This window comes from Electrona antarctica, assembly GCF_951216825.1.
Source record: "Electrona antarctica genome assembly, chromosome: 7".
NCBI lineage: Eukaryota > Metazoa > Chordata > Actinopteri > Myctophiformes > Myctophidae > Electrona > Electrona antarctica.
The window spans coordinates 52,684,788-52,707,470 of NC_136812.1; the positions used below are offsets into that span (position 1 = coordinate 52,684,788).

General features: G+C 44.2%; 3 protein-coding genes across 3 annotated transcripts; 1 reads left to right on the forward strand and 2 right to left on the reverse strand.

Annotated features, from left to right (window-relative positions):
- Positions 1 to 16,320: 16,320 nt before the first annotated feature.
- On the reverse strand, positions 16,321 to 17,701 carry mtrfr (mitochondrial translation release factor in rescue; the record flags this gene model as incomplete). The annotated part of the gene is made up of 2 exons (XM_079505603.1): positions 16,321 to 16,551; positions 17,402 to 17,701. The coding sequence occupies 2 exons, from the start codon at positions 17,699 to 17,701 to the stop codon at positions 16,321 to 16,323; spliced, it is 531 nt and encodes a 176-aa protein (XP_079361729.1).
- A 507-nt stretch (positions 17,702 to 18,208) lies between these two features.
- On the forward strand, positions 18,209 to 18,982 carry LOC306926340 (large ribosomal subunit protein uL29m-like; the record flags this gene model as incomplete). The annotated part of the gene is made up of 1 exon (XM_079505604.1): positions 18,209 to 18,982. The coding sequence occupies one exon, from the start codon at positions 18,209 to 18,211 to the stop codon at positions 18,980 to 18,982; it is 774 nt and encodes a 257-aa protein (XP_079361730.1).
- Positions 18,983 to 21,546: 2,564 nt separating this feature from the next.
- LOC306925967 (1-acyl-sn-glycerol-3-phosphate acyltransferase gamma-like) lies at positions 21,547 to 22,683 on the reverse strand (the record flags this gene model as incomplete). Its single annotated transcript, XM_079505149.1, has 1 exon — positions 21,547 to 22,683. The coding sequence occupies exon 1, from the start codon at positions 22,678 to 22,680 to the stop codon at positions 21,547 to 21,549; it is 1,134 nt and encodes a 377-aa protein (XP_079361275.1). The 5' UTR covers positions 22,681 to 22,683.

Below are 22,683 nucleotides of genomic sequence, written 5' to 3' on the forward strand. Positions count from 1 at the left end.
AGGATTATGTTAAACCTGGCTGTTAGCCTGGTCCGGAGCAGGCTAAGTCCAAAGCATTAGTTTCCATGGTAACTAATGTAGCATCACTTTCATGAAACCGAATCAAGCCTCAACATATCCAGGTTAACTGGTTAAATTAATCTGGCAAGATTAACCAGCTTTCATGAAACCGGTTAATCGCTGATCCAGGATATATTAAACCAGGATATCTGTTAAATCCCGGCTTAATCTCTAATCCAAGTTTCGTGGAACGGGCCCCTGGTAGTAATGACACAGTAGTGGTTCCCAAACCTTTTTATTTAGCTCGAGACCCAAAACATTGAAAATAGCCTAGAAACGTGTTGCGTTCACAAGGCGTCACAATGTTGTGAGCTTGTAGATCAAGTATGAGATTTATTTTTCTTTGTGCGAACGCGATTAGAGAAAGCCCCACTAAGGTACAATGTCCAAGAAAATGGCCAGTGTTTTGGACACATCACAATGGGATTTGGGTTCAAAAGTCTGCAAAATATGAGCAGTGAGGCTCTGTGAACAACACACTGCGAGGTGGAAACCCAGAACCATTTCCTCCCCTCGGTTTTAACTGCTTCACTTTATCTCATTTTCACTGGGATTTTGAGATCATATTGGACTTTAAGTCTTCAGGGAATTCATTGACCATAATGCCCCAAAACACACACCCAGTCCCCTCTCCCACTAACAGTTTGCGCGCACGCGTGCACGCACGCACGCACGCACACACACTCCGCTTCTCCCTTTCTGCTTGCCCAGTAATCTGTCTCAATAAAAGGAAATGCAAAGGATAGAGGGGAGAGAGAGAGAGAGAGAGAGAGAGAGAGAGAGAGAGAGAGAGAGAGAGAGAGAGAGAGAGAGAGAGAGAGAGAGAGAGAGAGAGAGATTTGATCCAGGAAGGTGTTAACCTCTATCTGTGCAGTATTACATTTAAAATGCTCTGCAGCGCTATCTCTATCTGTCTCTCATTTCTATCTCTATCTCTGTTTCACATCTCTGTTTTCCTCTATATGAGCCTTTTGTGGAGATACAGCAATATAATACACAACATGATTCATAGTCGGTGAAAAAATACTCAAATGTACTCAAACACACACACATGCACGCACACACACACGCACGCACGCACACATGTATTACACATTAAACAAAAGTTCAATTTAAAATGCATGAAGCATGAAAAAGTACATGAACTTATGGCAGTAAACTGCTTGTTTATTGCTGTTGCAGTGTGTGTGTGTGCGTCCGTGCGTGCGTGCGTTCGCTGTATTGCAATAATAATATTGAGAACTGCATGCTTTATACCAGGGGTTCTCAACCCGTGGGTTGCGACCCCTCGGGGGGTCGCCAAATTATTTTGTGGGGTCCCCAATTTTTTTTTTGACATAGTACGTGGTGAATGCATAAACTTTCCTTAATGATTATATCTGGTTTCAGTATTCATTTATGATATATTTTCTGGTTATTTTTTTAAGTCAGTTTGTATTGGTGGTGGGGAGGGGGGCGGGGCGGGGGTCGCGAGCCAAAGCATTTCCGGGGGTCCCCAGCCAAAAACGCTGAGAACCCCTGCTTTATACTATAAAACAAACCCTTTCAGGACAGGAACCCCTTTTGGTGTTTTAAGCATTATGTCATACTTTAGCCGTTGAAAAATAGCAGATCTACAAGCTCGTAGGGCGGCACCAAGCTTGTAGATCTGTAGATCTTGTAGAGCTTGTAGATATGCTATTTTTTGAAAAATCTTGAAAATGTGGCGCAAATCTTTGAATATATATTCTTTCAGAGCGAACGTTTTTAAATCAAATCTTTGCTTCTGGGGGGCAGGGGGGTCTTGGAACAACATATTTTCAGATGGGGCGGTCGGCCAATTACATATATTTTTGGGGCTCCTTGACATGAAAATGACTGACATAGAAAGATAGGTTTTTCGGACATTTTCAGATTTAGAAGACAATTTGTAGAATCGGCCTTAGTTCTAAATGGGTTAATCTCACACCCCTACTGTCCTTAGTGTGTCTTGTAGGCCTATGGATCCACAACGCAGCACAAACTCACCCCGTGATGTCCGACATGTGAAATATGACAAAGTGACGTGATCAAACTGAACATAATCGTGATGAATTGGCTGATCTTTTCATGTGTAACCCATCGAGACTTGAGACCAGATTCTACAAATGTCTTGTAAATCATGACCGTTTTCTGAAAGTCCTATGATTCTATATCAGTGGTTCTCAAACTTTTTTTCAAGGACCCCCAGAATGATGTATTTGGCTGCGAACCTCCATCTGAAAATATGTTGTTCCAGGGACCCCACGCAGAAGCAAATATTCAAAAATGTGCACACATTTTCACGATATTTAAAAAAATAGCAGATATACAAGCTCGTAGCGCGGCACAGAGTGCACAGAGTGCCGCGCTACGAGCCGCGCTACGAGCTTGTAGATCTGCTATTTTTCCAACAGCTAAAGTTTAAAATATGAGGTGACACATGATGCGTCCTCAGGTCTAATTGGGATCAACGTGGCTCATAATGTGAATCCATGCACAGCTGTCAGACTACACTAATGACGCTGATAGAGGCCATCCTGACAGATCACCGGAATACTAAACTGCCCAGTATATATTCTATTTTCTATTTTTATTCTATTTTCTATATTCTATTTTCTATTCTATATTCTATATTCTATATTCTATATTCTATTTTGTTTGCTGTGTTTTGCTGTTTTGATGTCGTATTATATTTTTGCTGCTGCATTGTCTGAAGGAAGCCAAACAAAAATAGGTTTGACTCTTATGTACCTGTACACAAGATGTAACAATAAAGCACAACCTTGAACCTTGAACCAGTGGTGGGAAAAGTACTATAGGCTACTCACATTTATTACTTACTGTAGGTAAACACTAGTATCAATACCGCAATGTAGAGATATATGCTCTGTTACAAGTAAAAATAATGTAGAGATATATACTCTGTTACAAGTAAAAGTAATGTAGAGATATATACTCTGTTACAAGTAAAAGCAATGTAGAGATACTCTGTTACAAGTAAAAGTAATGTAGAGATATATATACTCTGTTACAAGTAAAAGCAATGTAGAGATACTCTGTTACAAGTACAAGTAATGTAGAGATATATATACTCTGTTACAAGTAAAAGCAATGTAGAGATACTCTGTTACAAGTAAAAGTAATGTAGAGACATATACTCTGTTACAAGTAAAAGTAATGTAGAGACATATACTCTGTTACTCTGTTAAGTAAAAGTCTGGGACTGCGGCGCTCTATATAGGCTACAGTGGCTGTATAGTGGTTAGTGTGTTTTGTACTACAATGTAACTAGGAACTAAAGCTTTCTAGTGGAGTAAAAGTACAACAGTTGCCTCTGAGATGTATAGCGGAGTAGAAGTGAAAGTATTGGCAGACGGAAATACTCAAGTACAAATACCTCTGGTACTTAAGTATAGTATAAGTAAATGTACTTAGTTACTTTACACCACAGCTGATTTCCCCGCTGGAAGAGCAGAGGTGCTTTTAGCCTTATTTGTCTCTCTGTCAAATGTTCTTACTGTCAAATAACGCCGTGATCGCATTTAAATGCTGTTAACCCATTCAGGACTGACACCAGATTCTACAAAATGTCTTAAATCATGACAGTTTACTGAAAAACCTACGTTTCTATGTCAGTGGTTTCAAACTATTTAATGGCAAGGAGCCCAAGAAAATATGAAAATATGTTGTTCCAGGGACCCCCTCCCCAGAAGCAAAGATTTGAGTTAAAAACGTTTGCTCTGAATGAATAAATATTCAAAGATTTGCGCCACATTTTACATGTAGATCTACATGCTATGAGCATGTAGATCTGCTATTTCTCATCTCATATGAAACCAGGGAATCATAGCTTAAAATTTACATATTGTTTGTTCAGTTTGACCCACCAGAGATATCACTTATAGAGTAATGTCTTGCAGAAAACAGCGAGTTGAGAAAACATCAAAGGATCACTTCTGTGGTCTCTAACATTACACCTACGTAGCTAGAGTCTGCCTGTGCTATTAACTCATTTTGGATTAAAAATAAAAGTTTTTCTCCTGTGAAAAGCTGGAGTTTACGCGATGGCAGGCTCACAGTCAAATCTGGTGACATATTATCTAAATATTATCTAAATACATTTAGATAATATTCAAATACATTTTGAGTCAAGGCGAGTGTGGAAGTCCTATTTTCTATAACTATTCTTGTTTTATTTTTATATGTACTTTTTTTTTTGATAGATTTCACTTGTCAAATCTTTGAAAGCGTTTTTTTCTCCAACACACATGACGCAATTCTGAAAACTGTTACTATCATATCATATAGGTATGGTATTCATATCACATTCAGACCCTTTCTATACAATACCCAAGCAACTTAAAAACTGTCTGGTTCGCTCACAAAAGCCTGGGTATTATAGACTTTAAATTGACCCCAGCCATGTCTGACAGTGAAATATCCCTTTAGCCTTTCCCAGAAACACATTTCTGGTTTAGTCCACAGACCAATGAGTGTGGGACTGTGTTCTTGTGTGGTCCATTGATTCTAATCCCTTTTCCATTTCACGGCCCCCCGCTTTGATATTAGCCGGCCCACACCGCAATGTTTTATCCTCTGTGTTTATTTGACTCGGAGAGACATTGGTGGAAAAAGTACTCAAATGCTTTACTTTAAAGGAGAATTCAGTCGGTCTGCCCCGGTAACGCTCTACAGTGGGGGGGACACGCGACAGGCCAACAGCAGGTGCACCAAGGCCCGCCCCCACTCGACCATGATTGGAGGAAGGCCCCTCTCATCCTGATTGGATGAAGGCTGGCTAACCCTATAGCCAAAAACGAAACCTAAGGTTATTTTGACGCCAGGGGTTAACTGGGGACACACTCTATAGTAGGGAGGATTATAAAAAAAAGGGGAAAAAAAGATATTTTAATTAAGTGAAATCACTGAACATTTAAGTAAAAGTATTGATACTGCAATATATAAATACTCTGTTACAAATAAAAGTCCGGAATTCGAAATGTACTTGAGTAAAAGTACAATTGGCATCACAATGTACTTAAAGTACCAAAAGTAAAAGTACTCATTATGCAGAATGTCCCATTTAAAGTTTTCCACTGTATACAAATCTTTTGAAAATAGCAGATCTATAAAGCTTAAAATGCGTCGCAAAGCGACGCATTGCAAGCTTGTAGATCTGCTATTTTCAAATGGCCGAAATGTGTATGCTGAAGTGCTTAATGTACGTTTTGTAATAATAATCCAAATCTACAGAGTAACTAGTAACTAAAGTTGTAAAAGTAGAATTATTGGGAATTCTTTAGAATTCTTAGGCTACTCAAGTACCCTAAAGTACAAATACTTTACAAAAGGTACAGTACTTTAAGTAAATGTACTTAGTTATTTCCTCCACTGCTCTGAGAGCGCACAAATGGAACCAAATGGACCCGTAAGGGCGGGTTTCCATTTGGTTCCATTCGGTACACTCGGAGCCACAGACCCGAAAGGGGCTGTGAGGACAGGCTGCGATAAAGTTCATTGTTGAAGGGGAATTGTCAGAATGACAACATTGTGGGGACGGGTTTGGGACGAAAAAAAGAAAAGAAAGAAATGCTCTGAATCTGTAATTCTCCTGCCAAAAACCCAGTGCTGTGGAAAGAATCGAAGGGGCATGACAACGGCTGCAAGGGGATACAGCCGCTGTATATGTGCCCAGAATTGGATCGCAAAGAGCCTCGGTGTATAACAGAACAGTGTTTTCAAGTTCTCCGCTCTATAGATTCAGACTTCACAGCTATAGGACAGTACGACCAGCAGCCAGACACGGTGTGTGTGTGTGTGTGTGTGTGTGTGTGTGTGCGTGCGTGTGTGTGTGCGTGCGTGCGTGCGTGCGTGCGTGTGTGTGTGTGAGAGAGAGAGAGAGAGAGAGAGAGAGATGGGAGCTGTAGTGGCAGCTTTGAGTGAGCATTTATCTTGTACAAACACACCCACACACACACGCGCGTGCGCACGCACACACATCATCATCATCATCATTGTTCGACCGCATGGATTTCACAATGACACGCCAGACTTCCCGGTCCTTCATTGCCATCCCCAGTTCCTGCTTACTGATGCATGTGTCCCTATAGCGATCAGGGAACGACAGTTGTCTACCTCTGGTCTGCTTTGAGACAGGATTCCAGAGAATAAGGGAAGATATAGGGCCCAATTATACAGGTGTTTTTTTTCAGGTGGTATTGTTTAATTTGCTCAAACCGTGACCTCGTTATGCGCCCATCATATTATGCAAGTCGTGCTGAACGCACACACATATGGCATATCACTTTCCTGCATATTTTAGCATCAGGGAGTGTATGTTAATTATATTCGCTTTGCGCTATCTGCTATTATGCCCCTTGACCTAAAAAGAGTAAGTGCATACCGATTGCACCTGGGTCTGACCAAATCAAATCAAAAATCAAACAAGCAATGTTTGATTTGACACAAGAGCGATCCGTGTGCTGCTCAGCAGTGTTGCCATGTCTGTTTATTATAAGCGACTTTGCTTGTCTCGAGCGCACAACCAGACCAGAGCTCTGTCACGTCCAGGCCTGGAATTTCATCCTTTTAGGGGCAAGGCCACTTGGCCTTTAGTGTGGTCAACTTTTTGAGGGCACAAGGCCAAGTGCCAGGGCATGAAGGCCATCAATTAAAACAATGATTTTAAGTCCCCGGTCATCATTATTTTAGCTTAAAGGTTAAGGATGATTACATTTTTTTTAATTTAAAGGCGAACATTGGTTCAGAATAGTTCTTCTTAAATAGGCTACATTCATTTGTATATCCCTATGTTTCTGTTCTGCCTTGTTTGTTTTTCTTCTGCTATAGTCACAACTGTGTGATATGTTCCTTGTTTTTAATTTTCTTCTATTGTTTATACTGTGCAAATTGTTCAGCACCTTCTAACTTTGTTTCAAAAGGTGCTTTATAAATAACATTTACTTAATTACTTAAGTAACTTTTGAATGAGGGCTTGGTTTAGAAAAGCCTATATTTTGTGCTAAAGTAATATATTGAATAACATATAAATGTAGATTTTAAGGCTAGACTGGCATATGGCATTGTGGGGCTGCAGGACTGAGGACTCTGGAGATAAGTCAAGTGTAAAAAGCATTTTGTACAATTGTGTGCTTATGAACATTTACCACGTTATGTCCGCATTGATACAGAAATGAATGATTATTAAGCGAGCGACGCGTGGTGTACAGTGAGCGCGCTCTGGTGCTTGGCTACTAGCGTTTGGCTAGCGATATTAGCCGTGTAGTGGCCAGCGTTGGCTGTTTAAACAATTTACTCTGTCAACTAACGTAGCAGACGATAGCGTGGTAAATGGTGGAGGAGTCCTGCAGTCTATGCTGTTGCGTGGTGTTGTTTTGTGAGTTTATATGTCCATGAAGACGAGTCACGTTGGTCTTAACACACGGGCTCTGTGTGATAATAATCCTGAAGCGCTGAGTGTCAGTGTGAGTGAGAGCTGTCAGTGCGTGTATGCGTGCATGGAGCGGAGGAGGAGGGAGGAGGCAAAGTAACGCAAAAGAATCAAACCACTTGGCAAATGGCAACACAACTAAAATAGCCTACAGACAATACAAGTCTGCGCGAGACGTTTGGGGAAGGTTACCGTAATGACTGGAAAATTGCGCAGAGGAAAAATGGTAAAATGAACTGCTGTGGGCGCCGGTCGGGGCACATGGGCACCGCGGCCACTGTGGCCGTCTGGGCATATACTTTTTCGAGGGGCACAAGGCCAAAGAGAGGGGCAACGACGGCCATGGCCGCCGTGGCCGCCGTGAAATTCCTGCCCTGGTCACGTCATTTGAAAAAGCATGCCCAGCCCGCGACAGACAGCTACATTATGATTGGACAAAAAACGGTCATGTGATGTATGAGTTCCAGGGGGTCCTCAACAATCTTCATATTCGACTCATGAGCACTGTTACAACTCATATGTTATTTAAAAATCACACCCGTGTGAACTGAGTGGTGTAAGGTCTTATTATAGACTGATCAACTGTGGTCTGACGTAATGAAATCACACCCGTGTGAACTGGGTGACCATAGCAACCATGCTCATTTTTTGGTACGAACAGACACGTAAACTAACAAAGCCAGTGGTACGAACAGACACGTAAACTAACAAAGCCAGTTGTAGGAGTGGTTTACACCACTCAAAAATCAATGTATGTAACCACTTTAACCATACATTGGCTATTTGAAAATAGCCGATCTACAAGGTCGCAACCCGTTGCAATGTGACACGTTGTGAGCTTGTAGATTGGCTAATTTCAAAAATAATCTAGAACGAATGTGAAACGATAATTAAATATTAAATACAATAAATGTATAATAACTACACGTTCAATTGTGTAATATTTTAAATCAAACCGTTGGCACCATTCAAAAAGAGAAAATAAACTTTGCAACATTCGACGCTCGGTATACAGTGTCTCTCGTGGCTCAAGTTCGCTAGAGACGGCGCCCCTCCGTCGCTGTTCCAAATAGTTGTAGGGATGGGGAGGCGGGGCAATGGGGGAATCTCCGGGGAGCGGTCGTAGGAAACACTCGCTAGCGTAACGGAAGGTGACGTCCGGTAGGCCCATCATAGCCTGGAACTCACCTATGCTTTTTACGGCATAGGCAGCTCCCGGCAGGATCCGCCGGCAGAAACTATGCGCAGCTGCTAGACATGAGACTAATTAATTAGAGCGACAGAGAGTGAGAGGAGTGTGTGTGTGTATATGTGTGCGTGTGCGTGTCAATTTAACAAAGGTGCAGACGATCAGAAATCAGCAGAGAGTGAGTGTTGTTTGCGCTACTCTATGCCGAATTGAAGTGGACTCGGACCCAGACTTTTTTTTCCTCCCTGGAAATAAAAACGTCTGGGTTTCCGAGGCTAGGCCAATCATGACAGGCAACGTAAACGTTTGTTTTCTCATGCCAATATAAAGCTCCATTTGGATTGGATTGATAAGTCCCGGAAAAGACGCGCTGTGGTTGGCCAGTAGTCACTTGAGTGGCAGCAACGCAGCGTGCCTTCTGCCTATAACGCTAGAGACACATGGCTCCAATGAAATACAGCGGTCAATGAGGCCTTGACAGCCCATACATCCAAACAGAAAAGTCCTATCTGATTGCATTAAATGCTCACTCACTTTGCCACTCACTTTATGCATGCATAGTCTATATTAAGGCAAAACATCCGAACGGTTAGATCAACCGTCTGGGCACCTATAGGCTATAGGCTGCCAAGCCAGCTGACGGCGTGCCGCGGGTTCGACTCCCGAGCCCGACGGCCTTTGCCGCGTGTCACTCCCAATCTCTCTCCCCCTTTCCTGACTATTGTTCACTATCAATAAAGCCCCAAAACAAATCTTAAAAAAGAATTAAAAATAAATACAAATAAAGGCAAAACATTCTATGTATGTCAAACTGTACAGTTTGACAAGTTCAATATGATTCTAAACCAACCTTTAACCAACCAATACCGCATTATGCTTCACTACACGTTGCTGCTGTGAATTAAAAGCAAACATTTCACAAGCGCTGAACAGGCAAAACGTGGAACAAATAGAATTCAAAAAGCACTAGGTGGACCTTGCTGTGTGTCGCATGCAGTAGTGCTGCACCGGGGTCTCTCTCTCTCTCTCTCTCTCTCTCTCTCTCTCTCTCTGTGTGTGTGTGTGTATGTCCCTATAGCAGCATCTCTATTATCTCCCAGTCCTAATGCAATCAGCCCAGCTGTAATGGCCAATATTGCCTCGCATAAGTCTCTCATAACTCATTTGCCGGAATTAATTGCCACATTATGCGGTGCCTGTCCCCCCCGGCGGGCGGGCGAGCTTCCCCTCCCCTCCCCCGATGAGAGATTTTCATTAGGTTCACTTGTTTACAAGGCATTCCACCAGACAGCCCATTGTTATTCATGTTGTGAAGGGAAGGCATGCACGCACGCACGCACGCACGCGCAGTCGCGCACGCACGCACGCACGCACGCACGCACGCACGCACGCACACACACACACACACACACACACACACACACACACACACACACACACACACACACGTGCATGCACGCACACTCGCACACACACACACACACACACACACACACACACACACACACACACACACACACACACACACACACACACACCATCCGGTACGGTCGCCCCAAAGCCCAGCGAAGTCGTCCTAAAATCTCTGGCGAAGTCGCACCAAAAAGTCCGGACAAGTCGCCAGAGAGATTTTTACTGTACTTTGAGATTTTTACCTGTACTTTTGAACAGAGAGAGAAAGAATTTGACCTGTACTTTGAGATTTGTACCTGTACTTTTGAACAGAGAGAGAGAGAGAGAGAAAGAGAGAGAGAGAGAGTTTCCAGAATTTCCAGAACAACAGCTATCTATGGGAATGGTATACAACAATGTTCAGTGCAATGGCTAAACTGTATTGTGGTGTGTAACATGTTCTAAAATATGAGACATATGGTAAAATAAACATGGGGCGAGATATCCACGCTTCTGGGCGAGATATCCATGCTTCGGGGCGAGATATCCACGCTTTCTGGGTGAGTTATCCACGGCTTTGGGGCGAGTTATCTTCACTTTCTGAAATTCCGGGGCGACCGTTCTTCACTTTTCGCGGGGGCGAGTTGGTAAAGGGGCAAGTCGTTTGGTATTCTCCAAAACTGTTACTTTTCACGATTCAAATTCAGAAACTCGACATGGACGAATGGACCCATACGGGTCAATTTGAACACTCTCAGAGTTACAGACCTGTTATGGTCATTCAGGGCTATATCTGTATGTGTTTCTGGTAATATTATTGACCGCTCCTTTTGTATGTCCGTGGCCAAAAATGGAATATTGACAAAAAAATGCCCACCACAAGCCAGCATGCACGGTGAGGACCCCTGTTCAGGGCCAGTGTCATCCACAGTGATGAGGACCCCTGTTCAGGGCCAGTGTCATCCACAGTGATGAGAATCACTACTATCAGTCAGTTTTCAGGCTGCAAACAGCCTGCCTGATATCTCAGAACATCTTGTTAGTATTCATGTCCGCCCTCCTCCTCCTCCTCCTCTGAGGTAATAACAGGCAGAGCATGCATAATTAAGCATAAATCAGGACAGATCAGACCAAGTATAAGAACACCGTAGCAGGAAACGCTGTCTGACAACTTGTTGACAATCTGTGACACTGCTGATGCTTTGGCTGCCTACACAAAATAAAAACAATAAAAAAGAAAGTTTGCAGAAACATACTTTATAGTTTATATTAATATCAAGGACATATTGAGCTTGTGATGGAATAATAATACAACTTTATTTGTCAAAGTGCTTTACAGAGCAATGGAGAAAAAAAGAAAAGAAAAGAAAGGCATAACACATTAAAAATAATAGCAGTAATGCAATACAGTGAGGACATATATAACATAACAAGGAATTTTAAAGATCAACTAAAAGCAAGAGTGTAGAAGTAGGTCTTGAGCTGTGCTTTAAAAATGTCTACAGAGGCTGTCGAAGGTATAGTGGGAGTTTGTTCCACGGCGTCAGCCCGTAGAAGCAGAAAAAGCTGCTTCACCGTGTTTTTTAGTTGCCATTTTTTTAGGCACAGCGAGCAGGCCAGCAGTGGAAGACCTGAGGGGGCGGTTTGGGACATATTTAGGCAGGCAGTCGTGTAGGTAGGAAGGTGCGAGACCATTGAGAGCTTTATAAACAAGTTCAAGAATTTTAAAATCAATCCTAAAAACAAGAAGAGAGAAGAGGGACTGCGACTTATTGCATAAAAGTAGCAGCGCCACAATGTAGAACTACTCTTTTACAAGTGAGAGTCCTGCGTTCAAAGTTCTACTAGAGTGGAAGTACCAAAGTGTTGTCATCATATTGAGTACCAAAGAGAAAAGTACTTTATTATGCAGAAGCAGATTGTCCCATATTTTCACAATTGTATTATTGTATTGCAATTCGTAATGTGTTCATCACTTTAACGTTGCAGCTGGTAAACAATTATGTTAATGAGTATAATAGTATAATAAGTTAAGCCTTACACAATACTCCAAAACTCTTCACTCCAGCAGAGGGCACTAGTGGTGACTGGTGATATAATGTATTCTCTCTCTCTCTCTCTCTCTCTCTCTGTATCCATCTCCAAATCTCCTCTCCATCTGTTAATTTCTTCCTTCCTAGCTCTCAAACCAATGGTTGAATCTCATGAGGAGAAGCCTCTCAAACTTTTGATCTGATAGCCTGTTCCTCTTTGGAGTTAAAATCAGGCTACCCAGGCTAAAGAGTCGTTCTACTGGGGCACTGGATGGAGTGGCTGCATTATATCTAAGAGATATTTTCTTTATCAAAGGAAATTTATTAAGAGTGTCAATCCCTGTCGCTCCTGATTTGAGGTAATCAGCTACTTCAGTTTCAGCAGGGGCAGAGGCGGTGTCCTCATCATCTGAAAGGGTAAAGAAGTCACCCTCTTTGGCAGACCCAGTGCTCTGCTCTGGTGTTGGGTTGGTTGCAGTGTTGTTTTCGTCGACTAAAACTAAGACGAAAAATGTTCGTCGACTACCTTTTTTCACCGACAAAAACTAATGGAAACTAAATGAAAACTAAGCTACGATGACTAAAACTAAGACTAAATATACTGACAATTTCGTCGACAAATAAAAACTAGACTAAAATGTTAGGAAGGGACTAGTGGACAAGAGATCCAGTACAAGTCATTTTACACTTGGTTGCATGCTGAAAATAGCCGATCAACAAGCTCACAACGCGTCGCAACGCGACGCGTTGTGAGCTTGTAGATCGGCTATTTTCAGCAAGTGTAATAACACTCATTACGACGGCATCAAGGCCTGCCAAAATACATTTTAGTCGACTAAATCAACTGTAGATTTAGTCGACTAAAATCTTATGACATTTAGTCGACTAAAACTAGACTAACACTAAGACATTCCAGGTGACTAAAATGTGACTACAACTAAATTAGGTTTCAGTCCAAAGACTATGACTAAACTAAAATCGAAATTTGCTGCCAAAAACAACACTGGTTGGTTGGTTGCTGCTCCTGTTCAAGGACCTGTTTTCGGCATTCTGATAGAAGCCTTGCCTTCGCCTGGTCTTTCCTCTCCCTGTCATGCAACCAGCGGAGCTTAAACTTTGGCAGTGTCACCGCAGCCAGGACAGCATCTTCACTCTCAAGAACAGTTGTGAATCTTCTCTTGATTGCCTGAAATGATGTGTATAACAAGACAAAAACAAAACATTATTCAGTTATTTAGTACTTATTATAATTTATACATAATGAGCATAGCTTTTTTTAAGGGGGAAAAGGAAAATGCATTTATTACATGCATAGTTCCATAATTAATTTTATTTCAGGGCCACAAAATGTGTACAACATTTACACTTTAGAGCTAAAATGCTTTGCAGATTTATTGTCTCACACATCCACATGTAGGCTGTCACACAGCCTACCCATGTGAGTGCATTTATAAAATGCAATTGGCTGATTTATTTAAATTAAAGAAAAATGCAAATGACAATCACAGTTCTCACCTCCACAACTGCATCTGGTAGGCCAACAAGGATTTGCAGTCCATTCTTCATTTCCAGAGTCCTGGACATCACTGTTTCCAGTGTGGGTAGGAGTGTGCCATAATAGCAATTTTCTTCTCCCTGAAGAATGTCCAGTGCGCTACAAAGTGGCTTCATGACGGTACAGTACTCTTTGAGAAATAGATGTTCCCTTTCATTGATTGATTTAAGCTGTAGTCTGGAGGAGAGGGTGTTCAAATCCACCAGCGATATCCCAGAGATTCGAGCCAGGGCATCGTAAAACGAATTCCACCTGGTTGTGCAAGGTACCAGCAGCTTCTTTGCAACGATGTCCTCCAGGAGCTCCGAGGCCACTGTTGATCGGCTGGTCTTGTTCCACAACCCTGCACACTTTGCGGTAGCGCTTCTGTAGACTGCTTTTGTTGCAGGTGTTGATTGCAACCACTTATCCATATCATTGCACGAAATGAGGTTTAATGTGTGTGATGCACATCTCAGATGTGGGGGTAAAGCAATCACATCATCCACTTCAGCATCATCAGCACCAGTCAGCAGTATATCTCCAATGTCTATAAAGGTCACCTCATCATCCTCTGCATCATCTTCATCGTCATCCTCATCACGTGGTCTGTACACTTTAAAGGCCTTGACAAAATTGGAGCCATTATCTGTAACAGTTGCTGTATTTTTTTGTGATATGCCATGAGATGAGTGAATATTCTCAAGTGCAGTTGCAATACTGTCATACGTATGCCGACCTCTGAACCTTCTGCATGCCAGCGCTGCTTTCCCACGTTGCATGGTCTCAGGATTTATCCAATGTGCAGTTACACCAAGGAAGCTTTTGTTATTTGCAGTCCAAATATCTGCAGTGGTAGAGAGATATTCTAATTTCTCAAATTTATTTTTGAGCTCATCTTCCATTTTGGTATATTCACTGTTCAGGTATTTTGAAAATGTATTTCTGCACATTGGCCCTGCTTTCACTGGTATTTTGCTGACCAGTGCTCTGAAAAGAACAGATTCCACCGTTGAGAGGGGAAGCATTTCCTCAACAACATACCTTGCAATCATTTTGTCAAGTTGACTCTTGGTGACATGCTGCTGTGGCAATTTAAAATCGATTTTTGTCTGTTTTGGTGGTGTTGGTCCATCTGACTGTGAGGCACTGCCCACACTGGTACCTGGGGTGGTGGTAGGGTCTTGGTCTTTGGCCACAAGTGTCGTACCCTCATGGACTGTTTTGAGATGCTTTACTAGATTTGCATTGCTCTTCTTGGCTGAAGACAATGCTTTATGTCCGCCGCATAATTTGCATTTCACCTCAATGTTTTTGTCGTCCTTTACCCTCAAGAACTCAAAATAATGATTGTATTTCCAACCCGCAAAGCATCCGATCTCGCTGTCATTTGCCATTGTAGCGTGTGGTAATAATGTACGTTCGACCGGCCTTTTCTGTGTATGCGTTACAATGGTTTGTCTGTCTGTGAGTCTGTGACTAAGGGCGTGTTCGGAAATACGGTAAATACCACACCGCAGCGCACTCGCCTATTAGTTTGCATTGCACATTGGGTTCAGTGCGCTATTCCTATATACTCTAAGGCTATTCCTGAACGCGCCCTAAGGCTCTGCCACAGCCACAGCCATAAGAGTAAGACCCGCCTTACTCTGTCAGACTGTCTCTGATTGGCTTACCCTGAAATCTGGCCCTACGTTAGCCAATCAATGACCTCTTCTGCGACATGCTTTGTTCAGTTGGGGTGCGTAGCCATGTGGGCTCAGAGGCTAGTATGAGAGCACAAACGAAACTGTCAACACAGTACAACACAGAGCGGCGCGCTCTCTTAGCAGCAGTCAGCACAGAGCCTGTATGACAGACTCACGGCGCTGTTTGGGGAAACTTTTCACTTGGATCATACATTGAAATAATAACGCTATAACGCGGGTAACGCTCGTACAATAACTATAAGGCCGTTATGGAATAGGGAAATGTAAAGCCTCCGTTAGAAGTTACTGCAAAAAGTAGCGCCGTTAGGTAACGTAACGTGATGTAAGGGAGTTAGTTACAACACTGCCGAGCATAGACATGGTAACGCCCCGCCTGCCTCTGATTGGCCTATACCGACACTGCCAGCCTTACCAGAGTTTCCTCCGAGGTGGAAGATACATGCTGGATAGTCTGCCGCGAGGTTACTCCGTGGTGGGAAATAAATAAATAATACAAGTACGAGTAACTTTTATTTTTGTAGAAGAGGCAAACTAATATTGTACATGCATGTTGGCCTGTTTATTTGTATGTGTGTAAACTTGAAACATTATTGTTCTCTTTTCCCCTGATCTCTTTTCCCCTGATCTTTATCTTTTTTAGTATAATAGTATTAGTTTACTATAATTAGATTAATACCTTGATCTTCATCTTTTTTAGTATAATAGTATTAGTTTACTATAATTAGATTAATACACGATAATCAACAATAACACTTTAATTTAGAACACAGCCAAATCAAATCATAGTACATACGTGTTCAATCATTCAATCGAAGCAAACGGCACAAGCAATATTAGTTTGCCCTCTTCTACTTGCATCTCGGAGGACAGGCAAGACGGGCAGTGTCGGTAGGGGGTAGGCCAATCAGAGGCAGGCGGGGCGTTGCTCGGACGTAGAATAGATATACGCATCTTCAGCCCGTGTCATTCCCTGGTTTACTACCGGCTTCAAGTGTTTCTTTAAGCAGTCTTTTCCTCTCCAACGTTTCGTTTGCCTTCCTCCTCTTCTCGTGCTTCCTCTGCACGGACTCGTCTTTCCTCTTTACGATATCACTTTCCTCTCCTTTGAATAAAACGTCCAGTTTCTCTCTCATGATCTCCCGCGCTCGTTGTCGGTTTAGAGCCAGTGATCTCGTCTGATGACACTGTAGGGGAGGGGGGGAGGGGGGGGGGGGGGAAGCAGAACAATGTATTCAGTTAAACACCATTCAGAACGGGAACCCGTTTTGGTGTTTTAAGCATTGGTTTAGCTATTGATCTACAAGCTCATTTGTAAAAAAAAATGTGAAAATGTGCCGCAAATCTTTGAACATACATTATTTCAGAGCTAACATTTTAACTCAAATATTGACTTCTGGGGAGGTCCCTGGAACAACATATTTTCAGATGGGGGTCGGCGGCCAATTACATATAACTTTTGGGGTTCTTGACATGAAATAGTTTTAGATTTAGAAATGTTGTAGAATCTGGTCTCAGCCATGTATGGGTTAATATGGATAGTTAACACCTCTGTTTCTCAACATGTGGCCCGGGGACCACCAGGGGACCAAATGGACCCTTGCAGGTCTGTAACTCTGACCGTGTACAAATGGAACCAAATGGACCCGTAAGGGTCAGAGTTAAATAAACAATGAGATTAAACAAACGGGGGTCTTGTCAGCGAGTCAAATGTATGCTATATTAAAAAAAACTGGGGGTCCTTGAAATTAAACAGTTTGGAAATCACTGATCTAACCATTTTGGGCGGGAACCCCTTTTGGTGTTAGCATTATGTTATGCTTTAGCTATTGAAAAATAGCAGATCTACAAGCTCATAGGTCTGCTATTTTTTTTTAATCGAAGAACGACTGACATGGAAACATAGCTTTTTCAGAAAACTGTCAGGATGTAGAAGACATTTTTAGAATCTGATCTCAGGTCAAAATAGATTAGATTAAATTGATCTACCCGGTCAAATCCTAAGTGCTTATTTCATGACGAGAAGAGAGCGTATACCTTCACCACGGTGCCAGTGGGGACGTGTTTGAGCACCACACAGTTGCTGGTCTTGTTGGTGGCCTGACCGCCGGGGCCGGAGCCTCGCACAAACTGCTCCTGAAGCTCGTCTTCGTCCAGGACCAGAAGGTGCTCCTTCTTCACCAGGTCCTTTTTACCCGCCGCGGAAACCCACGGCGTTCCGACGGGAGGAGGTCCGAGGAGGAGCGCGGAGACGGCGGGAGTTCCCCGCGGAACGGTCCTCAGTGCCGCCGCGTTGCGCACGACGCTGTTGATGATGAAGGCTAGAACAGACGGCATTGTAGCCTATAGGCCCAAAATATGATCCGTGCTGGAAGAAGCCATCTGATTTCATACTTAAGTAAAAGTAGCGATATAATAATACAAAAGTAGTGGCATCGAAATACAGTAGTACCAAAGTATTCAATCAACCAATCAATCAAACAAACAAACAACTAACCATATAAGCATTACATTTGTATGTGTCTAACCTGACATTAAAAGGCTTTTTTATGCTGTGACATTGGTGTGAATGCATGCTCCTGTTTTGTACCCATATGTGGAGCTGACAGATTTATGTGCGCCTGATGCCGGGACGACACACTCCATATTTGGGCGTAGCAGCATTGGGAACTCCTTATACGGTTATGGCATGAGTCATGGTGACATGAGTGTGACAACGTGTACATACAGGATATACGGTGGTACGGTACGTCTTTGTTTGAACAGGTTAACTCCAAACGCGGAATATGGATCCAGAGTGTCTGACCCAGTTCGTCTGTTGATGCAGTTGGCACAGCATCAAAGATGGCAGCGACCTCGACGGGGCACGTTTCGACACTTTGCAAGCAGTTTCAAAACGCGTTTAGGATCTCCTCGGCGACGTCGGCTCGTCACCCGCTCGCCGCTGCTAAAGGCTCGGCCAAATGCCATTCCTATCTAAACGGGCAATCGACTTCATTCGTCTCCCCGGCTCGGCACCGTCACGCGGGCGCCATCGGGCAACAACGCAGACCCCTGCACGAGTTCTTTGACGCGCCCGAAAACTGGGGGGAGACCACGGTCAGGTCGGGCGCGCCGTGGGACGCCAAACAACTGCGGACGAAGAGCAACGAAGACCTGCACAAACTGTGGTACGTGCTCCTGAAGGAACGCAACATGCTCCTCACCGTCGAGCAGGAGTCAAAGAGACAGAGGGTCCCGATGCCCAACCCGGAACGTTTGAAGAAGGTCGAGCGCTCCATGGCCAGGCTGGACTCGGTGGTGACGGAGAGGGAGACGGCCCTGCGCTTGTTGCAGACGGGCCAGGAGAAAGCGCAGCCCGGCGCCTGGAGGAAGGACGTGTTCGGACGCGTCAACTGGTACACGTTCCGAGAGCACGCGATTCCTTGGTACATGAACAGAGCACACGCCAAGAAGACGTTCTTCACGCCGCGGTTCGTCGAGCCGCACATACAGCTCCGCGTAGAGAAACACCTCAGGGCGAGGGCCAGGAAGCTCAGCCACGACCGGAAAAAGATGGCTCTACTCGAGAACAAGTTTCCTCACATGAAGGTTTCTTCACCCACTGGAAGTTTGTAGGGAATAAATTGTTCCATAAAAAAGTCCATAGACTTGGCTGCCACATGACGTCACGGTGTGTGTGTGTGTGTCGGGGGGGGGGGGGGGGGGGGGATAGGGAAAAATAGCTATCACAATGAAACTTCTCCAGTCGAGATTTTTTGTATTACAAGTTTTCTGAAATTATGTTCAAATATGCAAATTAAGCATTATATGCGCTAATTTGCATACATTTCGGGACGATAAATCTGAAGATCGGATAAAGCCAGGTTAACATTTTTTGTTTCATTTTGTTGACATATTAGAGACAAAGGAAATTACAGGGGGAGGGGATTTTAGATATCTCAATTTATCACTCCATAAATCAGAAAATACTGTCAATGGACATATTTTTGCCATGTTTTTAGGAATACAATGTGAAATCAGGCTATGAATGATATATCAACAAAACCTTCTGTAAATTCATGTAGGATATAGATATGAATAAAACTGGAAGGGTTGGTGTATGTGAGTGCAACTGAAGTGGAGATTCTTTGTCCCAGGTATGAGGAAAACTCATTTTGAGAAAAAACAACCTTTAAAGATTTGTATTGTAAAAAAATTCCAAAACATGGTTTTTGAAGCCACAATTTTGAGACAAAATATCTCATTCTCATCCAATACTTGGCAACAACATATCATGCCATATATCATTGGAAAGGTCCTCGAGCTGACTGTGGCTTGATCCAAATAGGTCACTTCCTTTGTACCAGCAACCAATCATGAAAATAGAGAGGGTGGATTTTCACCCAGAAAAATGAGCTGTCATTGGCTAAAATAAACTACTAAAATAAACATCTAAATGTGTATTTTGAATGTGTATTTTGCTTTAGTTTGAAAGAAGTAAAATAGCACAAAATTGAAAAATCGTCATTTCACCTGCCATGTCTCGCCTTCATTTTTGAGTGGTGCAAACCACTCCAATAACCAGCTTTGTCTGTATCTATGTATGAGTGTACCTGTACGTGGCCCCACGTATTCATTAAATTGACCTCTGATGTCACTCTGACACAGCCAAAACCAGTTCCCTTGAAATTTAATTATGGTTCACCAGGTAACGATTCAATTCAATTTGATTATACGATGCAAATGCACAACGTGGCAAATCAGTCAATACAAGATATACTGAACTATACAGTCAGATATACTGAACAACATATTTTACTTAAATGTATATTATAATATGTTATACAATATCATTATAGTATAATTATATATTAATACATGATAACATTTAGGCTTCGATTATTGATCATGTCACATTGCGGCATCGGTGCAGAATTGTGCACAGCCGATTATTTTTGACACCATTGACAGCGATCAGCGATCTCATGTATAGACAAAAAAGGGACATGGACAGATACTGTATATCACTGCCCAAAAAAACATTTAATCAGTTCACTGTACTAAGCCGATGCCCACTGTGAACGCATGCCCCTCCAGTTAGGCCGGTACCCAGTGTCTGTCCCATTCATGCCTAATTATTCTATTGGAGCAAACGGTAGGGGAAAAAAAGACAAATAAAAGATAAATAGTTGCATGTCCATTACCTCGGATACAAACTGTCCCCGATACTGTCAACGGAGCTAGCACAGATGAGTTGATGAAAAAAAAAAAAAGTTGAATACAAATAAAGATGAGTGGATTTGAAACAAAAAGACAAGAAGTGAAAAAAAATGACTTGAGCCATCATCAGTGCTGTAGGTTGTAACTAATACTAGATGTTGTCATTGCTTTTAGAGCAGCCCATTGACTAGAACACAAACCAGACCCTCATTCCCATCATGTTAGAACACACACCAGACTCTCATTCCCGTCAGGTTGGAACACACACCAGACTCTCATTCCCGTCAGGTTGGAACACACACCAGACTCTCATTCCTGTCAGGTTGGAACACACACCAGACTCTCATTCCTGTCAGGTTGGAACACACACCAGACTCTCATTCCCGTCAGGTTGGCACACACACCAGACTCTCATTCCCGTCAGGTTGGAACACACACCAGACCCTCATTCCCATCCCTCCAAAAGCCATTCAGTGCAGAGGTTCCCAACGTTGGGTCCGGAGGCCCGACCGCCGTCTCAAGCGAACTTGAGCCACGTGAGACACCACCGAGCGAGCGAGTTGCCGTGTCGAACATTGCGAAGTTCGATTGAGCCGACTCGGAGCCGTTGGAGTTGCGACCCGATAGGCAGAGGAGAATAGTGAATCATGTTCTGGCGAGAGCGTTCGCCCTGAATGCCACCTAGCCTCGGTCCCAGGCTTACTCATCTGCGAAGAGAAAAGCCTGGTCACAACCTAAGGCAGAGACGGTATCGGCGGAAGTGTCGGGCCGGAACATCCGTCAGATGTATTTCCCCCGCATACGATATTTTTTCGACCAATCACAACACTTGTTTCATTCACGGAGATGTAAACAGATTATTAAAGCGTCAACGTAATTTCCTTGAGCGGTACTTCCGCCCAAATCCCACAACTTCCACCCAACAAAAAAAAATGACACACAAGTGGTATAGAGTTTCGAAGGACACGGTGTTACTGTTACTACTTCAGTTTCTCGGCCTCCTGGTCGCCGTAGTTGGAGCCGGTCTTCTTCACCTCGGTGACGCCGATCAGGCGGCGCATCGCCACGTTGGCCACGACGAGGAACAGCAGGAAGCCGGCGACGGGGAGCGGAGAGCCGCTGGCAACGGCGCCGTACGCCAACCGGATGAGTGGCGACACCAGCAGCGTCGCCCAGAACAGGAAGTTGAGGGCTGTCCACGGCCGGCGGGCCGGGACCACGGCGGGCCCGGGGAAGGAGCCCTCCCTCTGGTAGTGCTCCTGCAGCGCGTCCTTCTGCCGGTAGAGCTCGTGGAGCCAGTCGGCGCACTCCTTCTCCCCGTCCGGGATCTCCTCCACGGGGAAGCGCCGCACGCTCATGTCGGCCATGTACTTCTTGCCCTGGATGACGCCCAGCAGCGTGGGCGTCTGCTTGTCTTTGAAGTTGAGCGTCACGTCGTAGACGGCGCTCACGGTGCCCCGGAGGCACCGCAGCGTGGTGGTGAAGCCCTTGGTGCGCGGCAGCAGGTGGTGCTTGAGCTTGGGCAGGCCTTTGCTCTCCGCCACCTGCATGCTGATGCGGTGCTTCGTCTCCGTGAAGCGAGTGCCCTCGCAGTACAGCAGGAACCACATGAACTCGGGGTAGTCCCGGAGCCGCGTCAGGCCTCCGACGACCGTCTCCCGGTCCTCCTCCCACCTCCTCTTGCAGAAGACGATCTCCAGGAAGTACCAGGTCCAGCCGACCAGGGGGACCTTCAGCAGCTCGTGCTTGGCCAGCACCTTGGAGCTCCCCAGGACGCCGTAGCGCTCGCACATGGCCCAGCCGCACAGGGAGTCTATCTCGAAGCTGTGGTTGAGGATGACGACGGCGTGCTCCTTGCCGAGTCTCTCCGCCGTGGCCCGGTCGGTGTAGAGCGTGCACTCAGTGCCCGACCACCACTCCAGCAGCATCACCAGCTGACTCCAGAGGGAGTAGGCGAGCCGGCAGTTGATCCGGCGGTAGAGCTGCTTGTCGACGGGCCACAGGATGCACGTGCACAGCTGGACGAGGTTGATGACGAGGCCGCTCGCCACGAACACGAAGCCGATCAGCAGCTGCGGGAGGAACAGGCTCTTCAGGTAGGCTAACAACGGCATGAG